General features: G+C 41.0%; 1 protein-coding gene and 1 non-coding gene across 2 annotated transcripts in view; one reads left to right on the top strand and one right to left on the bottom strand.

Annotated features, from left to right (window-relative positions):
• The window catches only part of MTUS1 (microtubule associated scaffold protein 1), a 151471-nt gene that overhangs the window by 106156 nt on the left and 24118 nt on the right, over nucleotides 1-21197 (top strand). Inside the window, 2 exon segments of the mRNA XM_057537134.1 lie at nucleotides 11162-11376; nucleotides 19451-19517. Of these exon segments, the coding sequence (XP_057393117.1) occupies nucleotides 11162-11376; nucleotides 19451-19517 (282 nt within the window).
• On the bottom strand, nucleotides 3281-3400 carry LOC114236724 (U6atac minor spliceosomal RNA). The gene has a single exon (XR_003622595.1). It is a non-coding gene; the product is annotated as a U6atac minor spliceosomal RNA (small nuclear RNA).

The following is a 21197-nucleotide window of genomic DNA, read 5'->3' as shown; positions in this document are numbered from 1 at the left end:
GTCCTTTATAAAAAGCATCAATTATATAGCTCTGGGGAAAATTAAGACTAATAGAGCTGCCTTTGGGGTGAGAGACTAGGCTTTTTCCTATTGTTCCCTGTTGGCCTGAGTTTTAGGCATCTCTCACTCAAATTGCTTTTCCTTAACTGGTTAATGTTTTGAGAATGACATTCTCTTTTTATTTATTGTTTGTGTTATGGAAATTCCTAATGTTGAATGTTTTAATTGGCTATTCTAATTTTTGTTTCTACTGTCTATTAAAGATAGTCTATTGTCTTAAATTTGCAATAAGGACATTTTTGACCCGCTTTGGTGCATTTTAGGGACTCCCCCCTCCCCCAGGTCTTTTGTCTTCACATGCCTTGTTTCAGCCATGCTGCTTTGCTGGGGGCCCTGCTTGACAAAGAGCATGTGATTGCATATGGCTGCGATGGTTAGGGACACCGCCTGTGGCTGTGGAGCACTGACCCACAGGGCCTGGCCTCGCTGGCACAATGGTGACATCCCCTGAGCTGGCTAGCCCATGGTGGAAAAGTCCAGAAGAAACAGCTTTTAAAATTCTAAAATGGTACATGTGCTTGAAGTAGATACTGCAAGAAGGGCCTTGTAGACTTTTTGTTTTTGTTTTGGAATTGGTTCCTAGTGGTGACAGAATGTTATTCTTGGTACTGTGTTCTTCCACGTGGTAAATTAAAAGGGACATCTTGGTGTATGTCATCATCACTGAAATCAAAAACACTGCTTGGGGCTTCCCTGGTGGCGAGTGGTTGAGAGTCTGCCTGCTAATGCAGGGGACACGGGTTCGAGCCCTGGTCTGGGAGGATCCCACATGCCGCGGAGCAGCTGGGCCCGTGAGCCACAACTGCTGAGCCTGCGCGTCTGGAGCCTGTGCCCCGCAACGGGAGGGGCCGCGATAGTGAGAGGCCCGCGCACCGCGATGAAGAGCGGTCCCCGCGCCGCGATGAAGAGTGGCCCCCACTTGCCGCAACTAGAGAAAGCCCTCGCACGAACCGAAGACCCAACACAGCCAAAAAATAAATAAATAAATAAATAAATAAAGTAGCTATTAAAAAAAAAAAACAAAAAAAACACTGCTTGGCTTTGTGATGCCAGGCATCTTTTTAGGTACCTATTAAATTGGTTAATTCAAAATGATCGTTAAGGCAAAAACAAAAATATGAAAGTCCACATGAAGGCTAGCATTTAATATTTTAGGTAACTTGCTTAATAACAAAGGGGAAAAAGCCAGTTCCAGGGCTGCTATCTTGTGAAACAGCACCTCAGCCACATCAGTGAACTTGGTGGGTATATATATATATATATATATATATATATTTTTTTTTTTTTTTTTTTTAATTTTTGGCTGTGTTGGGTCTTCGTTGCTGCGCGCGGGCTTTCTCTTGTTGTGGCGATCGGGGGCTTCTCTTGTTGCGGAGCATGGGCTCTAGGCACGCAGGCCTCAGTAGTTGTGGCTCACGGGCTCTAGAGCGCAGGCTCAGTAGCTGTGGCACACAGGCTTAGTTGCTCCATGGAATGTGGGATCTTCCCGGACCAGGGCTCGAACCCATGTCCCCTGCATTGGCAGGCGGATTCTTAACCACTGCGCCACCAGGGAAGCCCCAGTGGGTATATATTTTATCCCTTTCCTTATGCTCTGAGAAAAGACCTATCCAATTTGTTCATATACAGTGTGAACAAGTATAACAAAAGCTACTTTTTCCTATTTTAAGTTGAAATAAAAATTCAGATCTTTTTTCTCTACTAAAATAATGAAAGTTTTGCTTGTTAGATGATTAAAATAAAAATATTTTCATTTGACATCTGCAGAATTTTTAATGATACAGGCATGAAATTGCATTACTTGCAAATTTTTATAGTATGTTCTTTTAGTCCGGAAACAAATCCATAAACTATTTTTTTTTTTTTTGCTCTAATCCTTTTTTTTTTTTTTTTTTTTTTAATTTATCTTTGGCTGTGTTAGGTCTTCACTGCTGCACGTGGGCTTTCTCTAGTTGTGGTGAGCGGGGGCTACTCTTTGTTGCAGTATGCGGGCTTCTCTTTGTGGTGGCTTCTCTTGTTGCGGAGCATGGGCTCTAGGCGCGAGGGCTTCAGTAGTTGTGGCGTGCGGACTGAGTAGTTGTGGCTCTTGGGCTCTAGAGTGCAGGCTCAGTAGTTGTGGCGCACGGGCTTAGTTGTGGACCACAGCATGTGGCATCTTCCTGGACCAGGGCTCGAACCCATGTCTCCTGCATTGGCAGGCAGATTCTTAACCATTGCGCCACCAGGGAAGTCCCACAAATCCGTAAACTTTTAGCACATTAAGGTGGACTTTTAGATTATTTAGAAAGCCAACAAATTGGCAGATGTGATACCTTTTTAAAAGTATTTCTGAATGTAATGAATTTCTATTAACTTTTCTTTACAGTTAGTAGTCCATTTTAAGAACATAAGTGATCTGCTTTATTTTTATTATTTTTTTTAATGCTTTCCTTTTATTTATTTATTTATTTATTTTTAATTTATGGCTATGTTGGGTCTTAGTTTCTGTGCGAGGGCTTTCTCTAGTTGTGGCAAGTGGGGGCCACTCTTCATCGCTGTGCGCGGGCCTCTCACTATCGCGGCCTCTCTTGTTGCGGAGCACAGGCTCCAGATGCGCAGGCTCAGTAATTGTGGCTCACGGGCACAGCTGCTCCGTGGCATGTGGGATCTTCCCAGACCAGGGCTCGAACCCGTGTCCCCTGCATTAGCAGGCAGATTCTCAACCACTGCGCCACCAGGGAAGCCCAAGTGATCTGCTTTATTTCCTGCCAGCCACATGGAAAATGTCTACCGTCAATTTTGGATTGTTTTGCAGGAAAAATTGTCTAAGCAATAGTTATCTGAAATAGGTATATTTAATATGAATATGCCTTCTATTCTGTAATCTGCTTTTGAAATTAAGAAAGTAAAACCACTTTATATATAATACAAATCATTGCAGCACTTCCAAAAATACAATAACTGTAAAATTTTAATAGGTGTCCTAAAGTAGCCCTCCTCAGCCACCTCCAAAAGAATTAGCTTGGGTAATGTTAAAAGTCTAAACACTGTGCTTTGCTGAGCTTGAAATGTTCCATAGTCAGCAAATGCCATACTTACCCAGAAAAAGAAAAATATTATATGTGGCTCCTAATTATGACTATTAACTTCTCTAGAGCAAACACATAATGAAAGGAACCCTGAAAAGGTTTATATAAATTTAAGCTAATAATTGATAACACGAACATGTTCGTTTGTTTGTTTAAAATGATGGTTAGATGCCATGAAGTAGTTCTCAGTGCCTTAACTGTGTGCCTGTTGTCAGGCCTGAGGGCCTCTTCCATCCTTGTCAAGGGGAGTGCTTTCTCCTTTCATACAACACTGAATAATAATTCAAAAAAAGATCTTGGTAAGATTGTCTAGATTTCTGTGGGTGTGCAGTTCAATTGATCAAGCTGGGAAAGTGTGTTAATAGGCTTGTGTTAGGGGCTGCATTCAGGACGATGGGAAATAGAGAGCTGATTTGCTCCCCAGGAAAATGCCCCTGCAGACGATTCAGTTTGGAGAGCGTGATGGAGCAGGTGAGGATAGAATAGAGTCTCTTTGGGGAATAAGGAGCAGAGTGTTAGAGAATGTCAGTACACTTCCCCGCGGGTCCCACGCCACACGCCGCCTCCCTCTGCCCTCTCTCTCATGCTCACGTGCTCATCTGCTTCTCTTCGTGCTATCTCCAAGCTGCAAACGGCGACTTATCCTTGAGAAGTCTTGATCCGACTGGTCCAGAAGTCTTCCTGTTCTGCCTCATAAACATTCATCATCTCCTGCCTGTTCTCACTGCCCCGACCACCAGTTCCCTGCCCTGGGCCTCCCTCCTGACCACTGTGCTCACCAGTTCAGATCTTCTTTCACTGTGTCTCCAGACCCCTGCTTGGCACCACTCTGTATCTCCTACGAGACAGAGAAAACCTTGTGCAGCACACACGTCTTGCCCCTGTTTATGCTTCCAGCCACGTCATCTTACTTTAATTTCAGGAGAGCTTTGCTGCCAGCACTGAATACCAGGGCCTCCGGGGCCTCCCATCCCTCTGTGCCTTGGTGTTTTCTGGCCTTTTCTGTTTATCTGTCTGCCAAACATGCAAATGTCCATCCAAACTCTGTCTCTAGAACCCTTTCTTGACAGCCCCAGATCTAGGTGTTTCTCCACCTGTACTCTCACCACACTGTGTACATAATTGTTACCCAAGTATCAAATCATATGGCCATTGGTGATGGCCTGTTTCGGTCTCTGCTGCATAAAAAAAGTTCCTTGAGAACAAGAACCAATGTGTTAGAAGCACATCCAACAGACGTTTACTGAGTGTACGGTGGTCATGTGGGTGATCATTTCATAACTGGATCCTCCCTCTTATCAGAACACATATTTCCTGGTAATTTCATGTTTAAGGCTTTCTTGTCATGGAATATCCCAGGGTAAGCACCCATAAATACCCATCAAATCCTGAGGAAACACTGACGGAAAGAACTTGTGTAAAGATAGGTGTCCCTAAGAAGGGCTTTAGATGCATAGGTTCAGATTAAGGCAGAAAGACGGGAATCAGTTGTCTGTCCAGGCTGCTGGTAGAGCCCATTAGCTCATTACTTACATTTTATTAACCCACAAGCATTAGTTTTCAATGCAGTATGTAGTAGAAAGCATATAACAGCCAATGACTGTCACCTTCACAGGTAGGTGAATATGTGAGTCGAACAGGAAGAGATTAATACCGTAGAAACAAGGTGTCTTCATGCATCCTTGTAGAACACCACCTTCTTCTACATGTCTCCACTGCCCCCAAGACACGAGTCTGGTCCACCTGCCCCACAGCAAAGCCACGTGGTAGATTTTGATAAATATTTGGCGAGTGAATGAATAATAAGTCAATAGATACATAAAACACTAGGCAAACATTAGTTACTGAATGCTATGTATAGTTTTGTGTTTCATTCAAGTTAAGGCAAGCTCTCCTAGTAAGTCTTGTCTCTTAACTTGATTTTAATATTTGGAAAGCCAGCGGATTTCCGAATATTAAAGTGGCTTGTTTTGCCTTAGGATGGATGTGTCCTCAGCAGCTAATAGGTTAGTCCCTGTCTGAATTGTTAAGTCTCTCCCACAAAAATTGTGTTTAGCCTTGAGGTGGGGATCTGTATGCCTGAGTGACTTAAGCCTGAAACATGGGCTTATTCTTCTTTCCCCAACTATTTTCTTTAAGAAGATGATAAATAACTTCATTAGTCTAGTTTTAAATTTTTTTAAATTGAGGTTTCTGAGTAGAAAGAACAAAGACAGTCAACAGTGCTATCCAGCTATTTTTCAAGTGAGCAAATGTCTTGGATTCAGGACTTTTACTTTCCTGATGGAGGTTTCAGTTTCATTGGAATGAACCTCAGGAAGGTCAGACCAGACATGGCAGTGGTAATTATCTTGTCAACACGCATCCGAATCTATGTAGAAGTTAACATTTAATTTTAAGTTTTCTGAGTAAGTTGATTCTTTGAAATTAGACAGCCTGTTAATAGGTATAATAAACATAATATTTTATAGTTTTAAATACAGCTGCATTACCAAAACAGTCACATGTTAATAAATGGAACACAAGGGCAAAGTTTGGTTCATATTAAGCTAATTTCCTACAAGTAATGAATTTTGTAGAATTTAAGGGAAACTTGTTTTTTTGGCATTATGAGGTACTCTGTTTATGAACATTAGGGCTTTGAACGTCACTGGAGATTTTTGCATCATCTCTGTTCTTCCGCTGGGCCAGGAGTGAGGAGGAAGGGAAAGATGCTCAGACTGGGTCATCAGCTACCATGTGGTCATCAGCTACCATGTGGTCCAGTTTCGTCCTCAGGGAGCACGGTATGTGGAGCGGAAGATTGAGGTCACAGTGTGCTTTTCCAGCTCTAGGTAGAGTGCAGGCTGTTTGCTTATTTGCTCTTAGGTTGAAATTTGAAGACGTCTAAATCTATTTTAAGAATTCACATTCAACAGAAGCTGCGTTATTTAGATTTCTGTCCAGATTCCCCATGGAAGAAACAGGGATTGACTTATGTTTGCTTGATGGTTAAGTGTTAAAGATTGAAGCTCACGGGGCTTCCCTGGTGGCGCAGTGGTTGAGAATCTGCCTGCCAATGCAGGGGACACGGGTTCGAGCCCTGGTCTGGGAAGATCCCACATGCCGCGGAGCAACTGGGCCTGTGAGCCACAACTACTGAGCCTGCGCGTCTGGAGCCTGTGCTCCACAAAAAGAGAGGCCGCGATAGTAAGAGGCCTGCGCACCGCGATGAAGAGTGGCCCCCGCTCGCCACAACTAGAGAAAGCCCTTGCAAAGAAACAAAGACCCAGCACAGCCAAAAATAAATAAATAAATAAATAAATAAAAACCCATTTAGCCATCCATTAAAAAAAAAAAAAAAAAAAGATTGAAGCTCACAATTCATTTTAACCATCTTTAAAAAATGTTACGTTTTAATTTTGAAGAGGTAATGTGTTTACCCTGTGGTTAAAAAATATTTAAAAATGCATTAGAACACCTTATGTCTATCTGGTTCTTATTTCCTTCTCTGAAAAGGTAAACACTGTTAGTACGTTCGTATGTATTATACGATAGCTTTGTTATGAATTTATAAGCAAAACAAATGTGTTTATATCCCCGTCATCTTGACACAATGGGGCACATCATCTACATTGTTCTTCACTATGTTTTTTATTTACCAGTATAGATACTAACTCACTTGTGGATCTAAGCCATCTGAATTCTCAGCAGCAAACTGGGGAGTAGCTTACACTGTTACACTGACAGATTTGAAAAAACTAAGTGTTGGTTGGGCCTGGGGGACAAGGTATGAAGTGGGGGAAGGGGGTCAAAAGGTAAAAACTTCTAGCTATAAAATAAATAAGTCATGGGGGTGTAATGTACAGCATGGTGACTACAGTTGATAATTCTGTATTGCATATTGCAAAGTAGCTAAGAGAGTATATCTTGTTCTCATCACAAGCATAAAATTTTGTAACTATGTATGGTGACAGATGTTAAGTAGACTTATTGCGCTCATTTCGCAGTATTTACAAATAGTGAATCATGTTGCACACCTGAAACTAATATCATGTTATATGTCAGTTATACTGCAATAAAAACATGTCAAATTACATTTCAGATGGTAAAAAAAAAAAAAAAGTTTGTCTCGGGAATTTGAAGCCACAATTGCATAAGGAGAGCCTTTAACTAAATTTACTGAAGTAAAATAAAAACCATCGTAATGATTTCAGAGGACTAATTAAACGCTTAGTTTTTACAATTTTTTATGCGCTTTTTCAAAAAGTATTGACAGATTCTTAACATTATGTAAATATATTATTTTAAAATCGACTTTATGTCCATGGAGAAACACTAGAGTTAATCTCTTTAAACCAAGAAAAGATAGAGAGACTTATCTTTAAAATAATGTTACAGGTGGAATTAACCATTCAGTAAGAAAAACAGATAAAGGAAGGTGTATTATATACATATAATCAAGGAGTTTAGCCAAACAATATTACTAAGCAAATAATTTCCGTAGACTTGTAAATTCAAAAAGGCTTGATAATCCAGTGAAAAAATTTTAGTTTATAAAGGAACCAAACATAAATACTTAGCTGCTGCCCGAGTTTGGCATAAGAGATAATTTTAAGGGAAAAAAATTTTGGTGTTACAAAAAGAGTACCTATATTCTGAATGTGAGTGTAAAAAACAATGCTTAATAATTTACATTTAATTTAGTATATTTCCTTAGAAATAACTTATTAGAACATGACTAGTTAATACTAAAATTCATCTGAGAGACTAAGTAGGCAAGAAACTTAAAGAATGTTTTCTCCAAAAATGTTAATATAAAAGATTCATTTCTCAGATTTTGTAAATAATTATAACCTAACAGTTTAAAAACTGATATTGTGGTAAATAATATAATTGATTAACATAGAAATTCTAGGAAGAGAATGGAAAGTTGTTAAGGATTCAAGAAATGGTAACTTCAGAGCAATGAATAATAAATGAATACATATTTCAATAAGTATTGGTAGGACATATAGCAGTGATATCGGTCAGGAAAGTGAACCTGTATCTACATATTTTGCAGTAAATTCTAGATGGTCAAAGAGTTAAAAGATGTTTGTTGCTCTTCTGTTTGTATAAAATCATATAAAACACTATATAAAAGGTAGGTATTTATCCATAAGTAGGTTTATTGAAATGAATAGTTAGCAGATAATGGGCTTGGATGAATTAAAGTAACATTTTGTTAAGATTATTGCATAAATGTTTATTTTTAATTATGTAATATATTACATCCCCACCCCATCTCCACTTTCCAGAATGTGTGGGAACAGAGGCCTAGGTTCTGACTTGGAGTCTGTCCTGTAGAAGCTGTCTTTGCCCCGGGCGAGGCCCTTCACATCCTTGAACTTCACCTTCCTTATGGAGGGTTACTGGGAGGACCACAGAGAGGGAAAGTGAGAAAACACTATAAACAGTAAAACAGTATAATTATTATATGTTATATGAAAAATATAATTCCTGGGAACATTTTATTTGTTTACTTGTTATTTATTTGTTTGTTTATTTTTTATTTTTTGGCCGCGCTGTGTGGCATGTGGGATCTTAATTCCCTGATCAGAGATCGAAACTGCGCCCTCTGCAGTGGAAGCGCAGAGTCTTTTTTTTTAATAATTTATTTTATTTATTTATTTTTGGCTGTGTTGGATCTTCGTTGCTGTGCGCAGGCTTTCTCTAGTTGCGGCGAGGGGGGGCTACTCTTCATTGCAGTACACGGGCTTCTCATTGCGGTGGCTTCTCTTGTTACGGAGCACAGGCTCTAGGCGCACGGGCTTCAGTAGTTGCGGCTCATAGGCTCAGTAGTTGTGGCACACGGGCTCTAGAGCACAGGCTCAATAGTTGTGGCGCACGGGCTTAGTTGCTCCGTGGCACGTGGGATCTTCCCGGACCAGGGTTTGAACCCATGTCGCCTGCATTGGCAGGCGGATTCTTAACCACTGTGCCACCAGGGAAGCCCAAAGCGCAGAGTCTTGACCACTGGACTGCCAGGGAAGTCCTTGGGAACATTTTAAATTTTAGAAAATGACATAGAGGAATACTAATCTCAGATATTTGGATAAATCGTAAAATATTTAGATTATTTTTCATCAATATGTGACTCTATAAAGTTCTCCTTTCAGGACTTTTTTTTTTTTAATAAATTTATTTATTTTATTTATTTATTTTTGGCTGCGTTGGGTCTTTGTTGCTGCACGCAGGCTTTCTCTAGTTGCAGAGAGCGGGGGCTACTCTTCATTGCGGTGCGCAGGCTTCTCATTGCAGTGGCTTCTCTTGTTGCAGAGCACTGGCTCTAGGCATGCAGGCTTCAGTAGTTGTGGCACGTGGGCTCTAGAGCTCAGGCTCAGTAGTTGTGGCGCACGGGCTTAGTTGCTCCCCGGCATGTGGGATCTTCCCGGACCAGGGCTCGAACCCATGTCCCCTGCATTGGCAGGCGGATTCTTAACCACTGTGCCACCAGGGAAGCCCTCCTTTCAGGACTTTAATGTTATGACTGTGAAATTGGTTACTGTCTCTGTCTGCTTTGGAAGTGGCAATTATTGCTAAGCAGTGAATAATGATTACTAACAAAGACCAATGCATACTTTCCCTTCTCTTTAAGTATTTTTGAAACACAATAAATATTTTAGTCATTTTAGAACTGAGAATTATCAAATATTAATACAAATATTGAGTTGTTTAACCATGGAAAGCTACCATAGAAAATGAGAGCCCTTTTCCTGCTTTTTTTTGTTTGTTTTTGTTTGTTTTTTTAACTTAAAGAATATATTGAGTGTATTTTGACATTGCTTCTTGGAACATGAATACTGAGGTTTCATTCTCCTTCAAGAAATTGCTGTTTTTTTCCCTCTAAAAAATTAGAGAAAATAATTACTGTTTATAAAATTGTCTTAAGTTTGTTTGTCACCATAGAATGTGGATGCCATAAGGAATGACTCTGAGAATAAGGAAACATTTATTTTTTTAGTTTCTTGTCTTTTTTTCCCCTAGATTTAGATTTGTCTTGGTTATTCAGCCTACTTATTTTAAGAAGCTAAGCAGCTTGTTTCCTGTTTTTCCAATTCTGTTTGACATTTAAAGTGACTGAGACATTTGGAATGGTTCCAAAATGGAACAGTTTTTTTCATGTAAAATAGAGTAGAGTAATTCCCAGGGCACCATGACAGAAAGTGAGAAATCACTTAGCATGGCATCTTAAATGGATTTGGAGTATTAGCATGTGCTTTAAAATAAAATTTTTTTAAGCCATATTGCCGCTTGAAGGGGGAAAAGAAACAACAAAGCTTGTATTTGATAGAAAATGGCAGCGTGTAGTCAAGAGTATAATACTCTTACTGAATCACTTTGCTGTACACCTGAAACTGACATAACATTGTAAATCAACTCTAATATAAAATAAAAAATTTTTAAAAAGAGTATAATACTCTTAGCAATGAATTTAAAGATCAGGGGTTAAATATGAGTAGATTTTCAGTGTATATGTGGTGATTTATCAGGAATTAGGAAGTGATTCATTTAGAGTGTAAATCTTTGTAAGGACCAGGCCGTCAGCAGGGAGAGGACGGGAAGTTGGTACGAAACGTATAAGAAGGGGGAAAGGCATTTAAAGTCCAATCATTCGTGTGTTTTTTTTCATCCTGTGTGATCAGAATGGACAGTCAGGGTTCTTGTCACAGACAGATTTCTGTACCAATTTACCTGGAAAATTAGAAACTTTGAAATCAACGTTATTTTGCACGCAATTTTCATGTTTCTGGATTGGTAAATCTGTTTGTTTCATGCCCCCTAGTTCTCTGCCCCATATATACCTTATGTCAGAATTAAAGCCGTCGTCTGTGTTTCTGAGTTCCAGAAATCTTGATATTTGATTAATCCCTGTTCTCATCCATATGCTTTCCTTATGTAAACATAACTTAAGTGCATTTCTGTGGCTTCTCTAGTTGTTTGTGAAGCCAGATGGTGGTAGTTATAAAAAGAGTCACATATTTTCCTACCTATATTCATTCCTTTTGCAGTTGAAAAGGGCAGACAGAAGAGTCCCAGAAGTTTATGTATCCAGACCCAGACATCTCCAGATGTGCTCTCCTCAGAAAAAACACTTGAGTTGGCTCAGTATAAAACAAAATGTGAAAACCAAAGTGGATTTATCTTGCAGCTCAAGCAGCTTCTTTCCCGTGGTAATACCAAGTTTGAAGCATTAACAGTTGTGATTCAGCACCTACTGTCTGAGGTAAGGATGTGTACCCTCTAAACAGCCTTCTCACTAAGGTAGGGACAGGTGGGGGGATGGGCAATGCTCGTGCTCCTGTCTTGTGAACATCTTTAAGTTAATGATTGGTAAGATCACATCTAATTCACCCAATTATGCTTTTGTCAACTCACTTGATACCTGAGTCACTCTCTAGAAATCTAGGATTGAAACGTTTCTTAGTACTTCTCTTTCTCCTCTGGGGTCTGTTAGACCAACGACAGTGAAAACGTAATTGCCTGTTAAACTTCTATATACCTCTAGACTATATTAGCATTGCCAATTAAACAAAATTAATCAGTCGATCTAAGAAAGAAATGTAAAATTTTATTTGAGCCAAATTGAGGATTTTAACCTGGGAACAGCATCTCAGAAAACTCTGAGAATTGCTCCACCCCTTAGAAGTCAAGGCACAGTTATGTATAAGTTTTTTGGGACGGGGGCGACACATTATTAACAGTTTACACAATCCAGATCTGCAAGTACAAAGTGGTTGGTCATGTGATCCCTTACAAGATCTAGAGGGAATGTTATCTTTAACGAGTTGGCTTGGTGCTAGGAGAATGTTGTTCTTTATGGTTGAGTAGGTATTTCTCCTGATGGGGGAGGTCTGGTCAATGTATAATGCAGATACACAATGCACAGTAGAAGGGATAGAGGAGGCCAAAGGGCAGAGAAAATATTTTTATGTTTAAATTTTTCTTGCCATAAAATATGAATTTTATTTCACAGCATTAACTTTTTTTTCACTTAATATTTTATCTAACTATGTGTAGTTTTCCATATCACACTGAACTTACTGCTTTGAAAAATGAGGTTGATTATATCTATGGGTCAAAGAACACTTTTGAGATAACTCCCAGGAGTGGTCTAGGGAGTCTTCAGAATTTCCATCCATTCCTAGAATAGTTTGTGGTACAACAAACATGAAACAGGTTTTCTTTGCTTACTTACTCTTCCCTGATATTCTACAAGGATGTTAATTCAGGAATTAGTTAAAATTCATTGAGAAAACCAAGTTTCTATGAACGTATGCTACTGGCATAGCAACAAAAAGTATAATTATTTAAGGGGAAATACTGGGTTGAGAATGTATGTAGCTTGAGCTCTCTAGATATTTTTAAATCACTGTTTTAAAGATGAGGATACCTGACATCTCAAGAAGAATACTGTTCAATCTGCTTGTTCTGTAGTTCAGTTCAATCCAACAAACCTATACTCATTTCTTACAGAGGCTGCTCTAATGTGGTTGCCCATCTGGGGCAAAGGGAGATGCAGGTGAATGAGACTTGGTCTGTGCCTTCGACGAGCTGCTAAGCTAGTAGACAGTTTAAATCAGTATTTGGTGACCATTTTACAGCTTTGTTCGAATGAACTTTTTTGAGGGAGAGATGCAGACATTTACCTAGTTTTTAAATTACAGTAGCATACAGTATTTTTGTTTTTCTTTATTATATAAGAAAGGAATTTTGAGAGTTGGTTTATGTAACCAAGTAAGCTAAATTGGAAACTACATAACGTCAAATGTAGGGAACAATTAGTTTGTCTATTTAGTGATAAACCAATTATTTATTTTACTATTTCTAGCCTAACAACCCCATGTTCAACTCTTTTCTCTCCTTTATCTCCCACATGAAAGCAATCAAGTCTGGTGAGTTCTCATCCCATAGTGTTTCTCCCCTTCCTTCATCTCCTCTTTTCCGTCTCTACTGATGCCAAACTTGTTCAAGCCCTGGATAACTGTCTCCTGGATTATGATAATAACTTCTTAACCAGTCTTGAGGCTTGCACTCTCTCCTCTGTAATCCATCCCAATCACTGCATCCCAAAGCATTCCACTCTACTGATCACCTTCAGTGGTTCTCCATTGTCTACAGACGATTTGCCCAGTATGGTAGCCACTAGCCTTCTGAAGCTATTGAGCATTTGAAGTGTAGCTAGGCTGAACTGAGATATGCGGTAAGTGTAGAATACACACAGATTTCGAAGACGGTATGAAAAGAGGATGTGAAATATCTCATTAATAACTTTTCTATTGACTGTATGTTGAAATGATAATTTGGACATACTGGGTTAAATAAAATATATTGTCAAATTAATTATCTTTAAAAAATGTGGCTACTTGGAAATTAAAATTACATACATGGCTCACATTATATTTCTCTTGGATGACTCTGGTGTGTAACTTGGAATATAAGACTCTCTGTAATCTGGCACCAACTGCCCCTTTTAACCTTCCCCTCACTGCCGGTGTGCTCCAGCTGTATAATCAGGAAGGTAAAGGAGAAGCAAGAGGGGTTTAACATTTGTTGAATATTTACTAAGTACCAGACGTTCTTACTTAATAAAATCCTCTCCAAAACGCAAGTTGGAGTTCACAAATAAGAAAATTGAGGCATAGAGCTGTTAAGTACTTGACTATCATCAGATAGCTGATAAGAGGAGGACCAGGACTTGAACCCAGGTCTAGGACACTGTGAACTCAGAATCCCCTATAAACTTCCTCTACTTTTTCATCTTTTGCTCAAATACCATTATTGGGCTACCACCCTTCTCCCTAATACCTACGTGTTCAGATCTTTCTTATATTAGCATCGCATTACTACCTGGATTTAATTTACTTGGATTCATTATACAAACCGCCAAAGTTAAAAATGCAAATTAAATAGATGAGGCCGTCCTGCCTTCCATGCCTGTCAGTGAGCAAAGGCCCAGGAGTGGATGTGAGGTGGACAATAGGAGTCTTGCTTCAGCTGTATTCTCAGTCCCTCGGTACCCCGTGTGGCATGACCCTTCCACGCTCCATGTGGTCCTAGTGTTTAAAGATACTTTCCTTCCATACAACTTGGCCCCTAAACACAAACCAAACATTTTATCAGGTGATCAGTTGGAGAAAGATTAGGTCCAACACTAGAGAAAATATTTCACTGGGTCGGGCACACTGAGAGATGCTTCAGTCCACTGGCAGGGCAGACTCTTAGTGAGTTTCATGGATTCTTGTATCGCATGTGAGTTTCATCTTACACCCAATTTAGATCAGCTCAAAAATGCCCTCTTTTACGAAAACTTTCCTGGTCCTTCTAGCTCTCTGTTTTATCTACTCTCTGGATTCTAGGAGCACCTATATTTCTCTGTCACTCTCTACCTGATAGGTAACCATTTCAAAGTTGTTTTTACTTTTTAAGACAGTCAGCTCACTGAGAGCTGGATCTGTTTCTGGTGCTTTCTAAGGAAACCACCCCAGCTGCTATGGCAGTGCCTTGTACATAATAGACACGCAGTGTGTATCTGAATGAACAAATGGATCAATAAAGAGGACGGAATCCCAGATGTAAGATGAACATATAAAGTCTTTATGTAAATGTTCTTTGCTCTTTTCTAGCTCTTTATAATCAATCAGCAAATATTTACTGATTGCCTAATGTGTACAGGGCACTGTTAAAAAACAGTTGGAAAGGAAAGATATAACCAAGGGAAAAGTTAAGCAATTTTTTCAAAATTTTTACTTAACCCTTTGGTTCTCTCAAACCCATTATAGAAGTGATTGATATATAGATTGTAGATCTATACTGATCTATATATACATATATATCTCGTTATTGCTAATTTTTCCTAAACCGTTTCAGAGCATTAAATTTTAGGTAAAAATCGTTGATTATAGGGAATCCTGGAACTGTCACTTATCCTTTTGTTGCAAGTCTATTTAATAACTACAACTTTACCACTTTAGTGGTAGACATCATTCATTACAGAGCAGAAGTTCTAACGCATGTCTCATGAATCTGGAAACCAATACCACACTTTGTCTTTCTCAGAGGACACGCTGTTGTTACTTTTAGTTCTGATTGTTGGTTTATCCTTGCATAGCTGTACAGTGTTCTGTGCATGCAGACCGAGTGCCAGACAGTGTTGATGGTAGTGATCCCAGTTTCTTCGTGAAAGTTTCTGCGTACCCCACCCCAGCCTCTGACCAGTTATTCAGTGTGCCTCTAATTCTGTTTTTGATAGTGGAATCTAACCTAAAGTAGCATCTAAACACAGATGAATTTTGAATGACACTAGCAGTCTATAAATAAAAATGTCTCAGACCAAAAAAAAGTGGACACGATTCATCGTGTGGTAGTGGGGATGGAGGAGGTCAGAGAGAGCATACATCTGAGCCATCCGACGTGGCTCTTTCCTGCAAAATCCCCTGTGCTTCTGACACTCTCCCAAGCTAGCAAATTGAGGCTCACCAATGGGATGACAGCCAGAGACTAAGTGCCTGTGTCCCAGGGACTCCTAATTAAATTATGGTGAGTCCATTTTTTTCTTGGAGCACTTCATATATTTAATGTATGAGTATAAAAGCATTTTTCCCAACCAGATTCCCACCTCCCTCTTTTTTTTTTTTTTTTCTTCGCATTGTGTGGAACTCTGCATGTTACAATACAAAGAAAATTAAATAAACTTGTTATCTGGACCATAAAGAGTTTATCATCTAAGACAGAAACACTGATACAGGAGCAGCTAAATAAAAAGAAACAGACAGTATCTAAGTGACAGAATGCATTTTGTCATCTACAGAGAAAGGGTAAATGTCTTAAAGGGCAAGCTGCCAGGAGAGTCAGGTAGAAAGTAACACTGAGTATGTGCCTATTATGATATGGGCGCTGTGGTCGGCATTTCACATAGGATCATATTTAAAGCCCTTGGTTTTTCCATTATCCTGTACTGCTTCCCCTCAGATGAGGTCATCTGCCTTGAGTTATTGGGCCTGGATGTCTTAGTCCTACCTAGGTCCCAAGCTTCTTGAAGCAGGAACCATGTCTTAAATTTTTTCCATATTTTCCCCAGCTTCTGGAATGGTACTTGGTAAGCTGGTACTGAGTAATAACTTGCCAACCAATTCCGAAGGATAAATGTCCTCTCTAGGTGTGTGGGGGAAGGGAGTAGTATCTATGATTGACAGTTAGTAGTCCCTGAAGGCTTATAGAATGGGTCAGGTACAGAAAACCAAGTATTCCGGCTTGTGGAGGTGGGACATGCATGGCAAGCATGACTTGGACAAAAGAGGAGTAGGGTGTCTAAACAAGAGCTGGGTGATTGAGGTTCATGGAAGTTTATTTTCTATGCACTCAATGGAAGACTCTTGTTGAGCAAGGGCATTTATTTTTACCCAGAATATGGGATAAAAATCTACCAATCCTCTGCAAGATAGTGTGGAGGGAGGCTTTCCATAGTTCAGGAATGGGGTTGGCGAGGATGAGGACTAGGGTGGAGGCATCACTAATAGAAAAAGTGCAGTGGATTCAAGACACGTTAGGAGGGAAGAACTGATCGACTGTGGCACAATCCATTAGACAAGGAAGAGTCCAAAACGATCCCATGGTTTTCCTGTCGCTGCCACTAGGATTGACAGAGGTTGGAAGACATTGATGGCTTCTGGGCACTGAGGAAGGCTGAGTGTAGTGGAGCTGGGGGCAGTGTCCCCATGCATACAGTCGGCCCTTGGTACCTGTGGGGACTGATTCCAGGACGCCCCCCGCCCCAACAGCAGGTACCAGAATCTGTGGATGCTCAAGGCCCTCATATAAAGTGACGGAGTACAGGTGGTCCTCCACGCCCACAGGTTCCACATCAGGGATTCAACCAACCTTGGATTTCAACTGTACTGAAATTGCTTGTCTGCAAAGTCCCTTTAATAAGCAAAAAGACTGCCTTGTAGATACTTGTGATAGGATGTAAAAGTTCACAGAATCACTCCTGGAAACTTTATACCAACTTAATTTTTCAATTTTCCATATTTAAGGATTTCTGTAAATTTGAAAAGTGATTTAACTCCTTGCCAGCTTTTCCTTCTATTAAGGATTTAGCTCTTAGAAAAGAGTGAATTTTAAGCAAGGTCACCAAATGTGTTACAGGACTGCTTGCGTGTATCTAGCAAAACAGTCTTCTGGGTCTCTTGTCACTCGAGTGACAAAACTTGCTGATACTTAACTTCAACTAGATCACAAAGGCTTAAATTTGAGATTAAGAGAAGTATAGAGTATATATATATTTTTATTCACTTTTTTCCCCAATTTTATCCGGGTTGGTTTTCCTCAAACTTTAATTTCTACATTAGAAAACTCATTGCTTGTTCACTTAAAAAAACTGGACTTACTGATTTGTGATTTCAGAACAACCTAATACTGCGTTTTAAAAATCAAGCATTTAGAATATCATTAGGGCCAAAATGTACTCATTGAGGAAGTGTTCCTTAAATTCCACTCACTGTTAAATGTCCAGGACAGTGCTCATGCATCGTTAACTTCCCCAGCTCTTTCGTGAGAGACTATTACAAAGTAGAAGGTAAAAACCATAACATATATCTGATCTTCAACTCTCAATTCAGCAGGTCACACTTCTTAAAATGCCAGGGAACCACGTTGTAAGCATTCAAATGAATTTTTCCGGAAAACATCATTCATTTTATAATGTCATGTTAAATTCTACGTCACAACACACACTTTTCACCGTTCCTCACCTCGTTCATAACTCACTTAGCACACAGGTTTGGGAGAATAAATTTCCTTTTTCTATTAGCAAGTATGCTCATCTAATGACCCCTAATTAGAGAAGGGAATAAAAAGGTTCACAAGTCTAAAAATAACTCCATTATCCACGCGGAGGCGGCCGGTTTTTCTTTCCCCTGTACCAGCTGATATTTGAAAGTAAAGTGGCAATCGATCAGTCTAAGCGCTGGCTCTCGTTTCTCATAAATGAAGGGCTGTGGCTTTAAGCAGTCGCAGGCAGCCTGTGCCAAAGGCAGAAGCTGCAGCCTCAGCTCCTGTGAGGAGGGAGGCGTCCCAGGCACACGCTAACCTGCGGGACGCGAAGTGAGGCCAACCGAGGACCAATGGCGCTCCTCCTGCTGGAGCTTTGAGTGTAGACCGACCGGACTGGTGGCTGGCGTGGCCACCTGCGCGGGGGCGGGAGGGGGGGACTTGGAGACAGAAGCTGGAAAATGGGCTGCTCTGGCAGCAAAGTGTGCCTCTATTCTCCATGTGCAGCAACGAGGGTAATTAGCATTTGTTTCTAGCGCTTTTCTGGAAGAACGCCAGGGGCGAAGGCAGAGGTGGTCTGGCGTGAGGGGCAAACGCTCTGAATGACAAGCAACTCTCGCCTGCAAAGGCCGGTCTCATGATCTGCCGTCCGCAACGCTGCGACCCAGCTGCGGTGGGAGCTCTGTCCAGGGCGATCCCAGGGAGGGCATTTCCAGAGAGCTTTGAATTCTGCCTTTTCCTTCCTTACACGCTGGTGGGAGGGAAACTGCCTCGTAAAAAACTGTATCTAATTGCTGTGTTTGTACAAGCATGTGTGTCTGTGTGCTTGCGGATGAGTTGCGGGTAACTTGGAAATGGTCCTTGGCAAGATTGATAATTGCTTTTTTGATGCTGAAACAGCTGCCTGATTGTCTTTGATTCATTTCTCTAACATCTCCTTAGAATGATAGCTGCTCCAACATATTTTCATCCTTAGAAAATAACGTGTAGCCGAGTAAAATTAATTTCATTTTGTTTTTAAAGGATTATTTTTTTCGCCGTGGCTTTGTAAGAGACTTTCGCGTCTTCCTTTTAGAAGGATTAGCCTCCTAAGGAAACTTTTCTATTTGCAAATATAGGACAAAGTTCATATAAGTGCATGTGTTTAGAACATTAAACGTTTATCTTAGACTGATTAGGCCTTTATTGCCCTTGGAGGAGGAGAATGCATTACGTCTTAAGTATGCCTTAGCTGAAAGGTTCTGGGATCAGTAGTGAAGCATGGCTCAAAGTAAATATTTTTAAACGGGCCATTCAGTGCCTCAAATGAATGTTTCACGAGGACCTGAGAAAATACAGATTTTTGAAATGTGGATTTCCTTAACAGCTAAGGGACATCTGTGTTTTTTAACAACACAAACTGTTAGCCTAAATGATTCATATCTTGGCTTCTCGATTCTGAGTCTCATTTTCCTGGTGATAACAAATGTGTGCTTTACTGAAAGGGACCCTCTTGAAAACATTAGTAACTTGATGTGTGTTTTCCACAGCGGGAGGAAGCCCTGAAACAACACAAAACCCTATCTCAAGAGCTTGTTAACCTCCGGGGAGAGCTAGGTAAGAGCTTTTTTTTTTTTTTTTTTCCCCTTCTTCCAAGTTTTTCCGGTGGTGGAGGGGAAAATTGTCAACGTTGGTTTCCTCTCTGCGTGGTGTCCGGAGCTGCATGCTGGCAGTGTTAGCCACTCACTCCAGTATCTGCGCAAACGCTGACTATCGACGTTTCTGTTGAATCTTGGCAGTTTGACCTCAAGTTCACAGATTTCTGGGCACTGATCTAAGCCTAGCAGAGTTTCTGATGACCAAAACATTTCTTTTCCCGAAGAGAAGGACGGAATGGTTTATTGTAATTGTGTGGATTCCTGTTAGATAATCCCATCAGGTTTTTTTCTTTCCGGAACCATCTTTCATATGAAAGAGTGGTGAGAAAATTCCCTCTCCAGTGGCAGTGATTATATTACACTTCCTTGGGTGGGGGGGGGGGGGGTCTGTGAGTAGTGGGTGTAGCATTAGAAGGCGCGCTCTGTGCTAATCTTCCAGCTGGTCTGGCAGTGAGTAAGGACCCAGCTCCACAGGAAACCAGGTGTCTCTCCTGTCTGTGGCGCTCACCCCCCAGGGCTGCTGTTTCCAGGCCGAACTCTCTTCTAGTTCTTGTCTTTCCTGGAAGAGCCCTGGGTTCGTGCAGCAGAGACAACGCTGCCTTTCCTACCTCAGCCTGGCGTGTTGGAGTCAGCTGACCGCCTTGGGAGCCCCACGCGGTGTAGGCTTCACGGCCCTAGACAGTCAGCTTCCTGCTGTAGCTTCAGCCAGGTCTGGAGCAGTTCATTGCAAGGCTGCCTTCCTTGCCCTTTGCGGTTTTCTGTGTGTGCTGAAAGCGTGTGTAGGTACGTGTATAAATAATGCAAAGGCAACGGCCAGAGTTGAAAATTACATTCGTCTAGTTCCAGGACAAACTGCTCATTTTTCTTTGGACAACACCAGAGTTTAAATACTGTCAATATAATTTGCTGGACTTGAACCCTCTTAAGTCCCCCTCCCCTGCCACGCCAGGGCAAAGATCAAGTAGCCATGAACGTGGGGTGAAGACTTCCTTCTATATTCCTCTTCTCTTTTCATTCCCCAATGCAGGGCAGTGCCAGACTCCTGACTCGCCCTAATACCTCGCCCTGGGCATCATTTTCTCCTGATCTTAGGAAGGACTCTTTTGGGAAGAGTAATTGTAAGACAGATGGAACTTCAGGACCCCAAAGACTTGAGAGTTCTAGGAAAACAGTTCAAGGAAACCACAGATAAGAAACAGCCTGGCTCTCAGGGACGTTTAAGGCTCTCTGCCAGGTTACTGAACGTGACTGGTGTCCTCTTGGTTACCCGGATGACCAACTTAACTCGCTTTTGTCTGCGCCTTAAGCAATGTAATGGATATAGGGTTAGCAGATCGGGAGAGAGGTCTCCTTTGTGTGTTTCAGGGTTCGCTCTAACCCGGTAGAGATGGAGAGGAGCCTCCCCGGGGGTTCACGTTTCAGCACCCCCCCAGGCCGAGGCAGACACGCCAAGGGAACACTTTGCTCATTCAGTCAGTTTGAATGGGGGAGTCCTCTTTCCACCTTTCCGTGGATAGCGCGATTCAGTGATCTCAACGGGACCCAGGGACTCAGCACCTCCCGTTGGTTACTTAGCCCGACAGGAAATAGCTGTAGCTGTTTGCACCCACTCTCACCTTCCCATCTGTGATAAGGAGCC

The sequence above is a fragment of the Balaenoptera acutorostrata genome, chromosome 21 (genome assembly GCF_949987535.1).
Source record: "Balaenoptera acutorostrata chromosome 21, mBalAcu1.1, whole genome shotgun sequence".
Classification (NCBI taxonomy): Eukaryota; Metazoa; Chordata; class Mammalia; order Artiodactyla; family Balaenopteridae; genus Balaenoptera; species Balaenoptera acutorostrata.
Note: the sequence above shows the minus strand (reverse complement) of the source record. Positions and strands in the feature narration are given on the sequence as shown.